The sequence below is a fragment of the Paralichthys olivaceus genome, chromosome 13, assembly GCF_024713975.1.
Source record: "Paralichthys olivaceus isolate ysfri-2021 chromosome 13, ASM2471397v2, whole genome shotgun sequence".
NCBI classification, from domain to species: Eukaryota; Metazoa; Chordata; class Actinopteri; order Pleuronectiformes; family Paralichthyidae; genus Paralichthys; species Paralichthys olivaceus.
In genome coordinates, this window is record NC_091105.1 from 5,084,815 (window position 1) to 5,103,371 (window position 18,557).

Here is an 18,557-nt window from a genome sequence, read left to right on the forward strand (position 1 = left end):
GACACTCTTCTATTGAAGGCTGTGCGTAACAGTGTGCAGTGAAGATAGTGGAGACACGAACACAAACATTTTATAAAACATGATTTAGTAAAAGTAGGAAGAGATCTCACCTCAGCCAAGTTAAACATTTTTAAAGGTTTACGATGAAACTACAATGCAAGTGTTGATTAAACTCAGCAGTACTTAATGAAGCTGTAATTTATGATATTTGAATGTAACGGTACCAGAAAACAAATCATTAAAATTGAACTGTTTTTAACAGAAATACCTGAGTCCAATTAATCTTGATGAATTAAGTTCAGCTCCTCTGCTGACAGTGTTCCATTAAATCACAGACCAGCGTGATGGTGTCATCTAGTGGTAAAACTCAGCAAGTCAAAAACAGTAAATGGCCTGGTGAAGGAGACATTTATTGTAAAATTAGAAATCATCACATCACAATCAACATTTGCATAATACAAGAATTCTACTGCTGCGCTGTACAATATACTGTAGCTTAAAACTGATATTGAGAGTACAAAATAAAAGGTAAATATAAAAAAAAAAACATTTTCTCTGAGACTGTATTGTTCCCCAGTTTTCTAAAAAGACTGCAACATAATTAAAATCCATAGGTTTTCTTATAAAAACTGTTTTTTCACAAACAAAGAAGACAAAACACCCATTAACCCCTAAACATCTACATCTGTTTCTGAATCACAGCCAAAGTTGAGACAAATCAGTTTATGTGTTAACATTAACACCTTCATGCATCGACCTTACAAATCAACATGTTCAATTCTGTACACTCTAAGGCACTTGTGGCAGCCACAATCTTTTATACATGAAAGGTCACAAACTATTTTGTTTGTGCACCTCTTCCCTTTTGGAAAAGTTTACATACACATTTCATTTGTTAAACAATATAAAAATCAGCATAGCAAATTAGCAGTGTGACTAATATTTACAGTTTAAAAAATAATCAACTGGTCCTTTTCTCAAGGCGGATTGAAGCTGCATGGTTTACACGACCAGGCTCTCCCGACTGACAGCTCCATTCTGTAAGATAAGAAAAGTGATGTTCCGTTAAAAATGTCTAGGGTAAAGGAAAAAACAATTTGTGAAATTTCGATGAAACACCCTAATAAAAATAAATCACTAGGATTATATTCAATTTCTGCCAAAAGATCCTTTTCACCTAAATCTTACACACTGGACCTTTAATTTAAAAGGCGAAAACATTCCTTTAACAGCAAATGTTAAATGTAACTTGAGGTAAAAATGTTGTTTTAAACTATTTTCAGCCAGAAAACACATCACGTAGTTTGTTTAAATAAGAGAAGACGTTGATTTTGTTGTTTGTATCTTGAATGCAAGATTCATGAAGTTGTTGCATTTGAATTAAGCTCGATATGTCGGTCCTTCATCGATCATCGTCGTATTTCACTCTGATATAGTTTTCAGAAATGAGTCTTGTTTGTTTTGCTGTGACTCACCTTACGGAGGTTGCTTCTCTTTGAAGATGAGACACTTTCATCTTCGCTGTAAGGTGGCGGTGGAGGGGGTGGGTAGTCATCACGGCGACCGGGGTATCCAGAGGGTGGGCTCACAGGGAGAGGTGGGGGCCCACGATATGCCCTCCCCCGGTCCGAGCGGTCACTCTCGCTGTCCAGGCGTTCCCGGCTGCGTGCCCGCTGCTGCTCGCCCAACTTCTTTCTCTCCATAGCATCTCGCAAGAAGCTGTCATCGTATTCATCTCGACCGGCCCTCGCACCACCAGCGTGCCGCCGATCCCTCTCCATGTCCATCAGATCATCCCGGCTGCGGCTGCGTTTCCCCAAGAGGTCACTGTGGCCTCCTCCCTGACCTCTTCTGCGATCTTCAGGGGAGTAGTCACGACGCCTGCGGTCATCAAAGTCTCGGTCGGGGCCACCGCCGCGGGCACTGGTGCTCCACTCATCATCCGAACTGGAGAGACAAGGCAGCAAATTTAGAGGAAACAGAAGATGTCATTTGATTTCCTACCGAGTTGAGTTTAAGACAAGTTACAGTAGATATTAAAATATACCAGAGCTCTTTATTTAGCTGAAACTGCATTTGTAGGAGTCACCAGGGCCGCAGCACATAGCATAGCATAGCTTCACATTTTACTTGCTGACCTCTGACACATTGAGTAAAAACGTTCATCTAAGCCGGTTGTAGGGAAAGAAGGACACAGTCCCTCAACATGACCTGGTTCACAAACATAATTTGTTGTTTGAATCTATCATTTATTATGCTTAATCAAAAGTTTACAAAAAGGGGGGGGGGGGTAATGCTAATGAGAAGATCTGGGAGATATGACTCACCCTCTCCTTCCTCTGGGATCACGGTGAGGGGAGTAGTTGTCTCGGTTGTAGCGGCGCCCGATGTCGTCGAGGTTATCCATGGAGCGGGCGCGTGTACGATCCCCCATGTAGCCTCCACCGTGCCGTGGGTAGTCATCACGGCGACGACCTTGCTGCGAAACACTGCTGATGGTGCTCATGGCTTCATCACGGTCGTAGACCGTGGCCAAAGGTGGTGGCTGGGAACGACCCCCGCGGCTTCGAGCCTCCACGCTATCGTGCAGGGAAGTGACTTCACTCATATTGTCCACTGAGGAAGGAAAAGAGAGAAGCAGAGAAGATAAGAACAGAATAAAAGAAATGGTGTCTGTTTGAACAACACATCAACTGAAGAGCTGTCTTTACTTGTCCCCACAGTAATCTGTGGCACAGCTGGCATGTAAGTGTGACGTGAAGAGCGGGATCAGTCACTCACTGCGGTTGAAGTTTGGTCTGGATGGGTCCAACTTCGCCAGCTCCTGCTCCATGTAGTAAATGGCACGTGTGGCGTTTCCATCAGGGTCCACCTGGATACGATACCCACTGCGAGCTGAGGAGCAGAGGAGAGGGCGTAAATAAAAGTAAATCATTGGGCTTCATGCATCAAGATTTCAATGTTAACTCATCCTGAACCTGCTCGTTCGAGTGTTGATAGTAAGATTCACCAGCTGGTGAAACTGTTGTGTGTTCATCTGATCGTGGAGTTTATTTTCTCTGTACTTCCTACCTTTAGCACAAAATACCTCACCCATACAAATACCACAACCATGAGTATGTGGGTGTGTTTTTACTCACTGTGGTCTCCTCCCCCACCTTGGTCATGCAGCAAAGGCACCTGGGAGCCATGTCCAACTGCACGGACAAAACAGAGCAAAGACTTTTACTGATACTCATGAGTGCATAATGAAGCTGCTAGAGAAATTCTTCATCAGGCCTTTTTCAGAAAAGTCTTCAGGTCAGTAATTCTCACCTGAGCTGGCACCATCATAATCCCGCCCGTAACCGTTCTGTGGAGGTGGGGGTCCAGCTCCATTGGGAAGAGGAAGCAGGGGTATCGAAGGCTGCATAGGAGCCCCGTACGCTGGCTGAGCGTACATACTGGGAGCATAGAGGGTGGGGGCATAGTGATTGGAAATGCCTTTCTTCACTGCTTTACCTGCCTCATACACTGTGAGATAAGGGAAGACAATTAGTTGCAGTGGAGAGAAATGTAAAGTCTTACTGTTAAAAATTAAATAAACTTTCATTAACTGTAACTGTAATAAATTGAATTTATAAACTTTGTGGATCGCTCTGCTGCACAGGCTCCGTGCTCTAGAATAAAAGTACAATATGAACACAGAGAGAGACTGTCTTCACTCATGTCTACTTTGCAACAACACAACAAATAAAAGAAAAGAATACAAAAACATAAAGACAAATATCTCAGGATGAAAAAGAGGAGGCAATTGGAATTATACATAACAACACGCTTCCTGCATGCTCTACCCAGGCACCATCCATCACCAAAATGTTCCTTCAATTTTCTATATCCTCAGCACTAGCATCACTGGAATCAGAATTTAATTTAGTTTTGATGTAAACCTCTGGTACTCGGATTTCACTCAACATGCTTCTGACACTTTCTTTAGTAGTTGTACTCACATGCCCGTGGGCAGCAGCAGCGGTCGGGGCAGCAGGGGCAGCTGATGTAGCAGCAGCAGGTATGTGGACAGCACTGACACCAGCAGATCCCAATCATCAGCAGCAGCAACAGGAACCCGATAACCACCAGCACAACCAAGAGCCAGTCTGTGTGGACCAAGAGGGAGGGTATAATTTATATAACAATACTTTTTTATATATATTATCTTAAATATTACTACAATTAAAGAACACAGGCATCACACTTAGGTCCGTTTTTTAGACAGGGGCTCTGTTTATTGAAAACTTTTGTCTTCATCGGAGGAAGCTGCCTTATACGATGCTTTATTTCCTCACTGAAACCATCAATATGAAACAGCACTGAGTGCCGAATAGTACTTGTAGGTCACAGTGTCAGCAAGTTGACACGCGTCTCAGCTGCTGTGATCCCATCTCCAGATGGTCTCTACTTCAATGTTTGTCAAACCAGTAAAGCCAGTTCTTTCAAGGCCAGATTTCACTCTGCATGTTCGCTCAAGCAGCTCATGCCACAAACATAAAATACAGAAACACAAAGTGCAAAGAGAGAAGAGATACTGTGTGTTTAACTGAATCAACTCTAATGGAAACTGGGTAAGCAAAGCACAGAAAAAAAATAGAAAAGAACACATTATTTGGCTGTGTATGCTGATATGGAATTATGTGCGAGTGTTCTTTTGTTGCAGCTGGACAGCCACACGCTATCAGCAGTCACTACTGAAAGTCACACATGGGAGCCGAGCCACATTAAAGAAAGAAAAATGGACGTATAGTCACAATGAGAGAGTGTGAGGAAGAGAAAATAAAGGAAAGAAGTGTGCAAATTGGTTTTGCATAATCTTATCACCTCCACAAGGGAGGGAATGCTTTCATCTGTTGTTGTTAGTTACCAATTGCCATGAAATTTTACAGACGGTTGGGACATGACAAAAGTCCAAAACATTTTGGTGCAGATCCTGATCAGGGGACGGAAATTGGCTTTTTTCAACATTTTTGTTGATTTCTCAGATAATATTTCATGGAAATCAGGCATGTTTAGGGGACTTACATTTATGAGTGTGTGAAATTTGTTGGAGCTTGTTGAATTTAAGAAGACTGTCGGACCCTGACAGAGGTGTGGGCTCTACTGAGAGCTTGTTCATTTTTTACCCCACAACAGGATATTTAGCTTAAATTCAGGTCATAGTTTTATAGCTCCTTCTCTGTAATTTTGATATGAAGAATACTGGCCTGAAATCTACTATTTTAACATCATGCAATGCAGTTTAGATGTGTAAGACATGTTTGCCATTTCCACCACCTTATCAACTACATCTCACCCACCCCCATACCTGTGGTAAATCATGGCTGAGCTATATCAAGGGGCTTGTAATACCTTCCATTACCAGCAACTCAATCCCAGGTAGAAGGTCAGAATTATTTGACTTTCTCTCTGTGAAAGAAAGATAAAGCCACAATTACTTTAAAGTGCCCCGTGTTATCGGTCTAAGTTTTACCCCCTACAAATTATGATAAAGATTTCTTTGAAACCCGGGTGTTGGCTAGCATCACCTCTCTTGATTGTAATTCTGACAGCTGTGCCACGTTCACAATGTGTCAGCTTATAGTTGCAGAATGGTGTTAACCAGAAGAAAGGGGGAATCACAGACAGGAAACAGTGGCAGAAAGTGTCTCCCAGACATACTTCATGCACTTACCAAGAACAATTAGCTCTGTGTAGTCATCACCATTTCCTGAAAGGTCCTGAGAAGAGATCACAGAACAAACGTAGACGCCGCTGTCGCCCCATGCCGTCTGTGCAATGTTCAGGTCTGCATCTGTGACAAACAACAGATGTACGGGTTTGATGTTTGTTCACAGAGGGAAAAAAACTATTCTTACGATCTTATAATGGTGGGATCTTAAAAGTATTTTACACTGGGGCATCTTTTCATCAGTTCTTCAGTTATAAGCTTCGCTTTATTTTGATAAATAAACAATGATGAGAGATCCAGAGATCATGTTAATGTGGCCTTGTGCGAATCTTCTTTCACAAAGGTTTTTCTTTGCTTGTTAGCAAAATAAAATGTCATTTTTAACAAATTTTTTAAAGAGACTTTTAATCGAAGTGAACAAACACTCTCATTCAGAACCTCACACGAGCGACTCGTCATAAACCCACTGGTCTCTGTAGGTCGCCTCCGCATTCTGAACAGAAACTATTAGAGTGACGAATAAATCTTTGAAGCTTGACACTCTAACATCTTTATTTATCAGGCATAGATTTTATCTAAAGATGGACCACATTTCTCCACTACCTCCCACTAACCAGAAATGAAGGCCTAGGAATGGAGTTGTGGCCGACCAATCAGTTTCAGCTGTCAATAAATACATTTCACCCCATATTTACAGCCCTAAATTACTAATTAAACCCAAACTTTACTGATAGAAACCATCTCTGAGAAACATTTGACATGTGCTTTGATTTTTGCCATCCACCCAGCGGGAGGGGGACGTTTGGGCTTCACCTCACTGGAGTTGTCATGATGTCAATCTTTATATACAGTGTATAGTAAAAAGTCAGACAAAGTTCTGATGAAGTATTGTTATACTGTTGACTGAATAAAGTTTTTACGAATTTCAAATGTTTTATTTAAACTACAATAACACATTTTTAATATATCTGTCAATTAAACACCCAGTTTGTTCCATGCATGTGAATGGGCCTTCACAGTGTAAGTTTGAGTGTAACTCACTGTTTATGATGCTGATCTTGCGGCCCTGATACTCTGCACCGAGAGTAACCGCATTGCTTTGTTTGGAGGCCACTATGCGCACCGTCCTCTGGCTGTCAGCACACTCGATGTTGGGGTCGTAGTTGGGGTTGTTCTGAGACAGGATGTTCTCTGCACTGCTGGGGTTCAGCGCGGCCTGGATGGGGTCCCGGCAATACGATTTGTACTTCCATGTGATTACAGGCGGCTGACTGGCAGTCGTCTGGAAGTCACAGGTGAGGGTGACGGGCTGGAAGAGGATAACGATATACCTCTTTTTGGGGCACTGGACAGAGATGGCCATGGTGGACTCTACAAAAAAATTACATATAATGGAGATTTACATGAATGAGACTTGATGGTAGATGATTATTATAACAATTATTACAATGTTAGTCATATTTATAATATTGGTTCAAGGCCCATAATTAGTCTGCAATACCACGTGGGTGTGTTACATGACAAACAATATTTCTTCATCACTACTAGTATCGACCAAGAGTGGGTGTGATGAGTCACCTCAGATGGGATTTATGTTTCCAGCCGGAACTTTACAGCCAGGTAAATAAAAATACTTAGAAAAAAATAATAGATTTTCTGAGAGGAGGAACAATTTATTCCAGAGTTTAGATTAACACTTAAATCCATTGACTTTGGTCCTATAATGAGGTTTTACAGTGAGTAACAACAACACAGACTGTCAATGGAGATGCTCCCCTGTAATGACATTTATCTGCTCTGATTTAACAACAAAGAAAAGCCTGAAAAGAACTATATGACACAGCAATACACAATGTGCAATAAGTGTGGTTTTAAAGATGGAACGTTCACCTTTCAAATTTGATGAATAACTACATAAATACAGAAACTAAAAAATGGACAGAAATAGAGAGTTTCACATGTTTTAATAAAAAAGAAACTTCACTGGATTAACTTAGGATATTTATGTGTAGAACTGCATATATTTGTTTGGTGGTTTCACTTATTGCATATAGTGAACGATGTCTAAATTTTAATGTTTTATCCACCATCAGTCAGCTCTGACTCAAACTTCTTCACTAAAGTCAATATGAAAGTGACAAGTTGATACTGGTGGAAATGTGTCACCACGTTTGATTAAATGATCAGAATAACGTTGTAAAACATTTAATATGTGATAAATATTCAACACGTTGCTTCCTTTTCTATAACTTTGTATTAGCACGCTGTCTTTAGGGTAGGCCTATTAGTTATATTTTGTTTATATAAATATTTTCAACATTCATCAACGATTGTAGATAGTTTTAGAGTAAATACTTGTGAATTGTGATAACTGTACTGTATATTTTTGCTGCGTATTGTAATTTATACCGGATATGATCTGAAATAAAGCTTAACTAACTAAAATGACTTTTGTCTGTGTAAGAAAAACAACAATTGACCGGAAGAAGCGGTTTTATTTTGAAGTAACAGGTGGTTACGTTGTGTTTATGTGGTAGTTACATTAAAATCCCCACCAAACCATCACCTGCTGATGAGTAAAGCGCAGACAGTGAAGATATTCAATAAAAACAGAGGCAACGCTCGGAGAAAGTGGAGAAAACGAAGCGGTGTTTATCAGCGGACTTTTCCCGGAAGTGGGCCCACCCTGTTAGAGAGGAAGAAAAAACAGGCGAAACTCACCTGTCGCCATCAAAGCGGCGATTATCAGCGTCCACAACATTTCAATTCCTCGTTTCCCTTCGTCTCGGTCGACGCAACTATCTTGAATTCGTCAGATGCTCCAGCGAAGTCTTCAGCTTGAGCACAATATTTCAGCGCAGACGCACTTTTCCTCAGCCAGGTAGCGTCGCCTCCATTTTGTGGCGGGAGGGCGGGGGCTACCTGACCGCGTCACCTCGGCGGAGCAGCCCACAGGTGAGCGACCACAGGCGGGGTGTAGAGATCCAGGGGTCGGGGCTGGGGGGGCTTGTTTTGGTCCGTGGTGGGTTTATTCGAGCGCACGCACCCGATGGTAAGAGAGAGAGACTCAACACTTGTGATTCAGAAACAGAAATCATTGTCGACGTAGCTACGTATAGCGTAGTGGTTTGACCGAGGAACAGCAGCGTCTCCCCCCATAAGTTGGTACGATCCTGACAGCGATAACGCGATCAAAGTACTGTTTGTTAATGTTCAACCCGCGTGCGTGCGTGCGCGCGCGTGTGTGTGTACTCGTTTTTGGTGCCTGCTCAGGACCTTTCCCCATAGCAACACCTGCTTTGTCAGGACCAGGGGACCTCGTGGGGACAAAAGCTCGTTCTTGTGCCTCCATGTTGATACAACTAACCACTACACTGTTTTTAGTTCCTTGGCTGCAACGTTCTATTTTCTGCAACAGTCCATTGCCCCCTTCTGTATGCATACTGGTAATCGGGACGCACTCAGCACAAATTCAACACACATCATCAATCAATCAAATGTATTTCTATAGCACTGCATCACAACAAACAGTTGTCTCAGGGTGCTGCACAAGATCTGAAAAAAGACAGAATCCAACTTGTTCCACACCTAGCAAGCATGAGCAAAAGCAGGGAGGAAAAACTCCCAGGTGGAAGAAACCTCCAGCAGAACCGGGCTCGGTGTGGACGGCCTCTGCAAGGACCGGTTGGGGTGAGTGGAGAAAAAAAATAGGGGAACAAAAGAAAAAAAGGGGGGGGGGGGGGGTGTCACAGTCTCAGGTCATGGGCTTTAATCCTGATGGTCCTCAGGTGAGAGTGCTGGTGATTGCGTGACCCTCCATGTCAACCCTGCGACCAATACTATAACCAATACTTCTCAAAAAGGAAAAGCGGGGGGGGGGGTATTTCCCAGCGGTAGCAGCAGTTAGTGGTTAAAATTATGCCTGCACATTTATGCATGCCTAAATGTAATGCAATGATACAAAGTATAGAGCAGAATGAATATTATACCTTTTACTGTTGCTATTGCCAGATGCACTGTCAATCTTGTGAATAATGACAGAACCTCAGTCTGTTGACAGCAAATGTATTACAACAACAACAACATACGTAATGTACGTGCCTTCTTTTGGATCCCAAAGTTCATCGCTGTTGGATATTTTAAATCCTGTTTCAAAAGAAAGAGTCACACGTAAACCTACTCAACTGAAAACATTCAAAGCCCATGAGAAGGACCATGAGCCCACTCCTGTATTTTTGGAATTGATATTTAAAACTAATATTTTACAGCTAAGATGAAGTTAGATATCCTGTAATCTGTAACTGTCAATAATTGAATAATGTTGTGCCAAAAACTGTTTATTCAGCTGTGGAAACAGAAATGAGAAAGATGTATGCAGTCATTAAAGAAATGAAATGACCTACATTTTAAGAAGCATTAAAAGAAAGAATGATTCAAAGGACTGAAGGATTTAAACACACTGTGTCAAAAGCACTCCGAGCCCAATCAAAAAGAGATCTGCCAAATGAAAAAAGATTTCTGTCAGGTTAATCAAGGAAAAACAATATGGCCTCTGGCAAGTTAACTAGATTTTAAAGCCATTACTAGCGACGCCTTTGTTAAATTGACCTTCAGTGAGTTAAAAACATACCACTGTTGGTAATGAATCCTGGATGGCTGCTGGACTGCGGGTCTTCACTGGGAAACGTGAAGGAACCTGGAGAAATTCAAAGAGCATCAGAAAAAGAGAAGTTAACTTGTTCTTTCAATTTAAGGAGGAATAGCTAGTTTGACGTAACTAAATAGCCGCTAATGACATAGGCATGGCTTTGACGGCCATGATGATGACACTTTCAAGTATGTTATGGTAGATATAGTTTTTATAAAGGCAATGACTCAGGCATTACTCCATTTCATTCTGTACATATAAGCTTCACTCATGGTATTAAAATGCATCGTCTACAACAGCAACTGCACCTACTACAATTGAAAGAAGTGAAATACGCGTGGGATGAAAATATCACGTTAGAAAACCCACTAACCCTTCAGATGACTAAAACATAGAGCAGTCAGAAGTGGTTGCACAATAACACCAGAACGGTGTTTGGTTGAAGTTGCTTTTGACGGACTATAAAATATGGGGGGTACTCAGTAGAGAGAAATGGAGTCAAAGTTTGAATGATCGTATTTGATGTATGTTTGTTGTTTATTAACATATTCTCTTTTTAAGTGGATCAAATATGAAGATACCGATGTTGATCTGGCTATATGTTGAGAAATGAGCTGGTGTAAAATTACTGCCACTTAAATGTCAACCTCGATCTGACCAGAAACTGCAGAGCTTCGTGTTCCATTTATTCATGTCATACTCACAGCCAGGGGAGATGTCTGAAATCTGGACTCCATCACTGGACTCCACCTCCAGTTCTCCCACATCCCCTGAGCAAATGATTCCGACCGTAGTTTGGGCGTGGCACACAGAGCATTTCATAGGAGGGGGTGGGGAGATTGCATTGCATTCTGGGACTGTTTGGTCGTCTCTGGAGTACAGATTCTTGTCATTACTCTGATATATGGTCATCAACTTGGAGCACTGCTCCTTGTCCAGGCAGGTAAAGCACTGAACTGTGGTCAAAGAAGAGGAGAAGATTGATGAGTAGCAAATAAGCTCAAGTGCAATATGTGTCATATGTTTTCATCATTATACTATTTCAATATCATGTGCAATATCACATACAGTATTATTTACTTGTATCTACTTCTTACTTACCACTTGTTTAGTATAAGTTTCCCTGTTTCTTCTTATTTTCTTCTCATTTCTATTGGTATTCACTATCAGGCACTTGTTCTGCGCTACTAGTCTGTATAGACTTTATATTTATATTTCATTTTTAATATTTTTCACTTAAGGCTTAATACTCTATTGTTTTATTCGCTGTATGCTATTATAAATATATTGCTGACACTGTAATCTTGGAGCAAAGTGGCACAAGAATTTCCTTCAGGATTAAAAAAAGTCGTCTAACCTTATCTTAAGAGTTCAGATGTAAATGTGTTGAAATTATATTTCGAGGGAAAAGTGCCAAAAACATTCTTGCAGTGATGTTATTTGAAAATCAAGACTTTTACAAAATGTCTTAACTTACTCTTTTCATCTCCAGGTTGAGCTCCTATAATGTATGAAAAAAGAAAAAAAAGAAGCAGTTTTCAGCCAACACTGTGTAAAAGTAATTTCAGCTTCCATGCAAGACAATCGTAAAATAAAAAATATACGAGTACAAAGCTGCACTGTGTAATATTTGTGACAATTAATATATTTTAGTATATTAACTGTTCACTACATACCAGCAAAGACCCCAAAGACAGGAAACACTATAAAACATACCAGGAGGTACACTGGAAACACAGACAAAGAAAATGTATAACAATCTATTTTACTCATGAAACATTTTCATTGTTAATATTATTATACTCATAGATTCCATCTGGGTAACTTTCTGTCATAACTGAGACACATAATTAACATGATAATTATACACTGAGTGGTCTTTTTATTTGGTACACCAATACAACTGTTCTGTCAGAGTAGACTTAAATGAAATGAAATTGTTTTTTTAGTTTGTTAGTCATGAACTAAAAATTTGATTCCTTTCAAAAAGGAATGAAAATCACTGGTCAGAGCTTTCTGAATCCCTGCCTACTAAAAGCCAAATAAAAATAAATAGTCATACTTACTGGTTGGCTGAGGATAGAAGTGATCTGTTTAGTTTCTGTTATACTTCCTTTTATTTGTTGCTTAGTCCTCGCCCCAACATCCCAGCAATGATAGAATATACGTAAGTGTTTGTGGTTTTTGTGTAGATGTGGCTTTCAGACTCAAACAGGTTACGTATTTCATTCGTCATGAAGTAGTGGATAAAAAACAGCAGAATCAGTTTCACTTCCTTGTTATTGTAATTCATCTATCATGTATCTGAGACGTTGATTTTAAGGTTTTTATAATAATCTCATGTTCCTGATCTCAGGGGATAGATAAAGCATATATTGTAGAGCAAAAAAAGATTTGTATTATCTTTACAACAGTACACACATTGTCAGGATTATAATACTTTACATATAGATAATGTATTTACCTGATATAGATTTTGACAATTCTAGCAGAAAAGCCCAAAGACCAGAATCAGGAAACATTACAGAGGTTCAGAAACAGCAGCCATTTCATCCTGGGTCTTTTTAGGAACTTGTTCATTATTATTATAAAGAGAGTGATTTGTCTGAAATGCCTGCAGTGAAAATGCAATATGTAGAAAAAAAGTTAGAGAGCAGGAGGGGATTATCTACAGCTTGTGAATGATACCACAAATACGTTGGTTAACTGTAAATGGCTGTAGCAAAGCAAACCGTAGGCTCAAAAAACCCCCTTCCAATCAGATAACAGGAAATGTCACAACAAATAATCTTCATCTCACAATGGAGGAAATTTGAAGTATGAACAGTATAATAATAATTAATAATACAATAATATAATTAGGACATTTCTTGTATTAATTATTGTCCCACAATCATGCACACACAGCACTACATGCAACATGAGGGAATTTGACCTCTGCATTTAACCCACCCATGTCAACACAGCACACACCACACAGAGCAGTGGGCAGCCATGAAGGCTGCCTGGGGAGCAATTGGGGGGTTCGGTGCTTTGCTCAAGGGCACCTCAGCAGTGCCCAGGAGGTGAACTGGCACCTTTCATACTTTGGTCCATGCTGGACTTGAACCGGCCATCCTCTGGTTCCCAAGCCAAGTCTCTATGGACTGAGCTACTGCCTCTATTACAATAGGATCATTATAAATAATCAAGAAGATAAGCAACATACACTTAAGATATAAAAATATAAAATACAGGAACAATAATTATGATTAATATGTACAATTAATGCGTACTATTGTGATCACCAGTATATTAATGGTGGACCACCCCACCCTCCCCTCATTAAAGCTGCCTCAGGCCCACAGTCACATGTCGTCCTCCTGTTTTTCCGACCTGTGCCGTTCCACCTGGTTCTACCATTGGTGCGTTTATAATGGGTGTGCTTCGCCTCCGTGACCTCCAGTCATTCGCAGCCTGAGTCTGTGGAGCAGATACAAGGAGGCGTGGAGATCTTATAAAGAAACAGAACTATGTCAACTCCTGTTCAGACCTGACGTAGCAGCTTTCCTCTCCACAGCAAGGTAGGCACCTGAGTAGATTCCTGAGGAAAACTTTTACATTTAGTCACAATATTTTAAAGTTGTTGTGTAGTCAGGAAATCACATATTAATCTTTTCACTCACTGTTTCCAACCAGTCAGCTCAGTGTCTGGACTCTGGATTATTCTAGATTACAGCATTTCAGGAGGTTGTAATTAGAGTAAAATATAGGTAATGTGCTAATGAGTCTTTCATATGTCCACTGGTTACTTTCACATTTTAGTCTGTCCTTTGTATTAGTTATCGTAAGTTTGTACTCTTACACACTAGGACTGGTCATTCTCATGCTATTAGCCAATGAAATGTAAACAGAACAGTCATTTTCTCCACAGTTTCTTAAATTACAGGTTTCCAGCTTCATATTTCAGCAGCAGATTTCTTTTCTCTAGTGGACTTACCAGTTAGTCCACTTTTTAATCATCCTGTTATACAACACACAGCTCAGGGAATGGATGGGTGCGCATGTGTATGACTGCAGAATTCTGACTTGAGGTCAATCTTTTGTCCAAATCTCTCAAAACAATAAGCAGGTCTGTTAAGATCAGTACAGAGGATCTGTTATTTACACAACAGGCTCAGATAGGGTTGATTTGTGAGCTCCCCCACTGAGGCGAGCAGCCACTTCAGGATTCAGGATATCCTGGTTCCACCACCTATCTCATCCCATCTTCGATTTTGTTCACATTTCGATAGGCATGTTTTGCAGTGAGGCCGCGTAGTAGGATTGTGAAAGGATTGCCACGCAGGATTCACAGTGTTACTCAACTGAGATGACACTCCCTGCCTGAGTACATCTACTCTTTCTACTCTTTCCTTTATTTATCAGGTTTCAGAGTGTGTGTCAGTGTGTGAGTCTGAGGGTTATTGTTGTTATTCGTTTTGTCTTTAGTAAGTGTACGGGTGTGTCATACACTTCCAGCATCTAGGTCTCCAGTACTCATTGTTAAGATTATGAAACAAGATTTCATTTGTTTGAACATATTTGTATATACAGTATCTCTGACAGACGCTCGACGGAGACGCTCATGCTGAAGATAAGCCTTGATGAAAGACATGACTTGTAAATTCAGCACAGTGGCTCTGTGGTTAAAGAGCAGTTTGGTGAATGATTAGTTGCATAAAGTGGAGTAAAAGAAGTACTTTAAAAGGGTCCTTGGCTAAAGTTCTTGTGTAAATGTACTTAGTTGCTTCAGTTGAGGCTGGAAAGGTTTTAGTGGCTTAATGAATAACCTTGTGCTGAAATACACTGTAAGACTCTGCTAGCAAGACTTTAACTGAATGAAATACAATTGGCTGGATTAGCTTATAAATGGTATAAATAATTGATGGATGTATAATAATGTATAATCGCCACACCTGCATTTTCTATATATATATATATTATATACATATATATAAATATATAAATTACCTCACTCTAGATGGCGTACTCCACTGGCACGCTAGCGCAGGGCTGTTTTGGGAAGGTGTACAAAGAGAAGTACAACGACACCTGGGCTGCGATAAAGAAGGTCCCCCAAAATCTCATCAACAGGAAGGACCTGGAGAGAGAGTGTGAAGTGTACAAGTACGTAGTAGAAGTACAAGATTCTCACGCACTTTAGCTTTTTCAGAATGCTGCAAGGTCAAATTTGTCCATTTCTTTTTGACATGTTGTGTTATCGCTGATCTGCAGCAAGGTGAGTCATCCCAACATAGTGAAGCTTCTGGGCAACATAAATCTGAAAGATGGGAAATGGGTCATTCCTCTGGAGTTCATCTTCGGAGAAGACCTGGAGACGACCATCTTTAAAACTTCCAAGTCTAAAATACAGGTATGACAAGATATGATGTGACGGCAGACACACAGCACTTGGTGCAACCTGAAATTAAGAGCTGGAATTAAAGATAGTAATGATAATAAAAGTTTGAATATTCTGCTAATCCAGCTAAACTTGATCTCAAATTCTCATCTCCACAGTTGACTCCATCTAATCGAGGAACAATCATTATTGGCATGTGTGAAGGGCTGCTGCACCTCCACTCCAAAGATGTTGTCCATCAAGACCTCAAGCCTGAAAACATAATGGTGAGTGGAGAGGGCACCGCACTGTGCTGTCAGTGTGTTAGTGGAGAACAACTGCTCTGGCTTAAGAAATCAAGCCAAAATATCCCTGATACGAACGTCCCCATCTTGCACATTTGGAGACAGAGTCTGTGCAGTAGTGTTCGGGGGATGGAGCCATGGTATTCACCTAAAATAAGTAATTAAGCTTACTGGAAAAAGATTTTGTGTCTAAATTCAGCCTCACATCGCTGTAGATTCAACCTCTAATCCCTGAGCAGAAGCTGAAGCTTAATGAACAGACAGTAAAGCTTATGAAATGTTTGTCCTCCAGGTGGAGCATGACACCAACAGAGCGGTGATCATTGACCTGGGACTCGCCAAGTTCTTCCGATGCGGCCTCAACTCTGCCATGGACATGGGCAACCCGGCCTACTCGGCCCCCGAAGTGCTGCAGAGGGGCAGCCAGCGGGACCAGCGCTCAGACGTGTGGGCCATGGGTAAGATCATCGCCGAGCTCTGCGCCCGGATCCGGCTGTACACACCAACCGTCTGCCCCGCCAAGATCAAGGAGACCCTGCACGATCAGCCATACTGCCACGCTGTGTGCAGGATGGTGGAGCCTGACCCTTCTCTGAGGGCCTCCATGGGGGGGGTCATCAGTGGAATACGAATGGCCGGAAGTGCAGGCATCGTCACCAAGCCACCTCCACAAAGAGACCACCTCAAGCTACCTTCACCCAATGTGAATGCCAGAAACAGGTCTCCTTCACCCAGGGACAGAGATCCATCTCCCCTGAAAAGAGATCCTTCGCCATTTAAAAGAGCCCCATCGCCGTTCAACAGGGATCCTTCACCATTGAACAGAGCCCCATCGCCGTTCAACAGGGATCCTTCACCATTGAACAGAGCCCCATCGCCGTTCAACAGGGATCCTTCACCATTGAACAGAGCCCCATCGCCGTTCAACAGGGATCCATTGCCATTTAAACGAGATCCAGCACCGTTCAACAGGGATCCCTCGCCGCTAAAATGGGAGCGATCACCCAGACCAGATGCCAAAGCACAGCACCCCTCTCCCCCCGTCCTTCGTAGGACTGAGGACAAAGACAAAAACCAGGCTCTGGTGCCAACAGGAGGGGGAGACCTCACACAGGGCCTCATGAAAATGAGGCTTTACCAGGAGGCCGCCAAGGATCTGCCCTGCAACCTGCCCACGACGGGGAGGGTGGTGGTGCGACGCTTTGAGGAGAAAAACGGCGAGGTGGAAACGTGGGAGCAGAAGGAGGTGGTGACACGTGACGGGAAGATTGTCAAGTTTGACAATGTCATGTTTAACAGCAATTAGGAACGAGAGTTTAAGGATTTGTTAAATGTCGTCACAAAGCAATTGCATGAGCTGGTTGACTGGTTTGTTCAGGGTCACATCTTTTTGGGAGAGTTTGTAAATATACAGTTGCAAAGAGTAAACTGAGAAACTGACTAACAAATGCATCCTCCTGGTGTTTGAAGCTGTGATAAAAACAGATCTTTAAAAAGTTGGTTGTGCCTGAACATGATATTCAACCATATTTGGAATTTGACTGAGCTGCTCATTTTCTTGCCAAGAAGGAAATGTCTGCAGGGGTGAACAACCACTTTGTGAATGTTTTGCAGCACTTGAGCGCTTGACATTGTGAACAGTATATTTATATAAATAAATATGAAATTAAATTTTTCAGTTGCAGGGATGTTTTTTTTTTTTGTTCAGTATAGTATTGTAGTATTGGGTTGTTAAAAGCCAGAAAATCTTGTTTCACACTCTACGCTTAGTTTGTGTTAAACACTGCTGTAGAAAAAAACTTCCCCTGACCGCAACACTGTCTGTGATAGCGATCTGCAGTGCTCAGATGCAGCAGCATGATGTTCCGATGCTCAACCAGCAACACTGCTGACTGAGCTCTGCTCAATGTGCTCGTGTGTTAAAATTGCAAATCTGTGTTGCCTCATCCAAGATTCACAAAGTAATAAAACCACTGCACGTTTCCTCCTCCTCCTCCAAACCAGTGATACAGAAATTCCAATAAAAGGCAGAAGAGATTTTGAACAGACCTAATATCCTGTTTCTGCTCATGTGGTTTTTATGATTATGTCTAAAAGATGGAGGAAGTGGCTGTGGTTTCCTTTTCAGAGTTCAGTAGAAGTGTGTCTCCTCTGGGCTGCATACAGTCGACGAAGTTAAGCTGGTGACATCTAGTGGTGAAGTTAATGTTGGAGCTGAACACCCCTCACCTCACCCTCCCGTTCCCAACATAAGAGAGAACCTGTGGTGGCTGGCCAGAAACCAAAGTGGTGGACAAAACCAATCCTGTGAACCTGAGTGTGGGGCTCAGCCGACTGAAAACGCTCAACTCCAGGTAGCGCTGTGAGGGTGGGGAGACAGAGAGCAGGGGCAGGCCCATATTAACAGATTCATTTACCTCAGGTACAATATGAAGAAGGATTAAGCCGTGTTAACACCATGAGAGGAATTTGTGGAGACAAACGTTTTAAATATGCAACTTGAAAGATGATAAGTAATACTCTACTATGAGAGCTTTCTTA

The 18,557-nt window shown here is 41.6% G+C and overlaps 2 protein-coding genes across 6 annotated transcripts; one reads left to right on the plus strand and one right to left on the minus strand.

Annotated features, from left to right (window-relative positions):
* Positions 1 to 389: 389 nt before the first annotated feature.
* lsr (lipolysis stimulated lipoprotein receptor) lies at positions 390 to 12,546 on the minus strand. Of its 4 annotated transcripts, XM_069537096.1 has the most exons (15): positions 12,416 to 12,546; positions 12,026 to 12,076; positions 11,827 to 11,850; positions 11,054 to 11,305; positions 10,332 to 10,397; positions 6,743 to 7,072; positions 5,705 to 5,824; positions 5,383 to 5,439; positions 3,990 to 4,136; positions 3,316 to 3,513; positions 3,141 to 3,197; positions 2,782 to 2,895; positions 2,328 to 2,616; positions 1,476 to 1,947; positions 390 to 1,038 (listed from the first exon to the last, which is right to left on the minus strand). In XM_069537096.1, coding segments are annotated over exons 1-15 (2,214 nt in total). In that variant the 5' UTR covers positions 12,417 to 12,546; the 3' UTR covers positions 390 to 1,002. The 4 variants fall into 4 exon arrangements, with proteins under 4 accessions (XP_069393197.1, XP_069393198.1, XP_019949044.2 ...); XM_069537097.1 differs by lacking the exon at positions 5,383 to 5,439; XM_020093485.2 differs by lacking the exons at positions 10,332 to 10,397; positions 11,054 to 11,305; positions 11,827 to 11,850; positions 12,026 to 12,076; positions 12,416 to 12,546 and adding an exon at positions 8,423 to 8,751.
* Positions 9,257 to 18,069, plus strand: LOC109623672 (uncharacterized). 2 transcript variants are annotated; one of them, XM_069537104.1, is made up of 5 exons: positions 9,257 to 9,391; positions 15,352 to 15,497; positions 15,606 to 15,744; positions 15,891 to 15,998; positions 16,309 to 17,691. In XM_069537104.1, the coding sequence occupies exons 1-5, from the start codon at positions 9,299 to 9,301 to the stop codon at positions 17,320 to 17,322; spliced, it is 1,500 nt and encodes a 499-aa protein (XP_069393205.1). In that variant the 5' UTR covers positions 9,257 to 9,298; the 3' UTR covers positions 17,323 to 17,691. The 2 variants fall into 2 exon arrangements, with proteins under 2 accessions (XP_069393205.1, XP_069393207.1); XM_069537106.1 differs by lacking the exon at positions 9,257 to 9,391 and adding an exon at positions 13,773 to 13,912 and having other exon boundaries at positions 16,309 to 18,069.
* The last annotated feature ends 488 nt before the right edge of the window (positions 18,070 to 18,557 follow it).

Excerpts from the sequence above, each read along its gene's own strand:
- LOC109623672 (XM_069537104.1), top strand. The coding sequence starts at position 9,299 with ATGAGCAAAAGCAGGGAGGAAAAACTCCCAGGTGGAAGAAACCTCCAG. Across the intron at positions 15,745-15,890 it reads CTTCCAAGTCTAAAATACAG|TTGACTCCATCTAATCGAGG; the intron begins GTATGACAAGAT and ends TCATCTCCACAG. Across the intron at positions 15,999-16,308 it reads TCAAGCCTGAAAACATAATG|GTGGAGCATGACACCAACAG; the intron begins GTGAGTGGAGAG and ends TTTGTCCTCCAG.
- lsr (XM_069537096.1), bottom strand. Across the intron at positions 11,851-12,025 it reads TGTCTTTGGGGTCTTTGCTG|GAGCTCAACCTGGAGATGAA; the intron begins GTATGTAGTGAA and ends CATACATTATAG. Across the intron at positions 2,617-2,781 it reads CAGACCAAACTTCAACCGCA|TGGACAATATGAGTGAAGTC; the intron begins GTGAGTGACTGA and ends TTCCTTCCTCAG.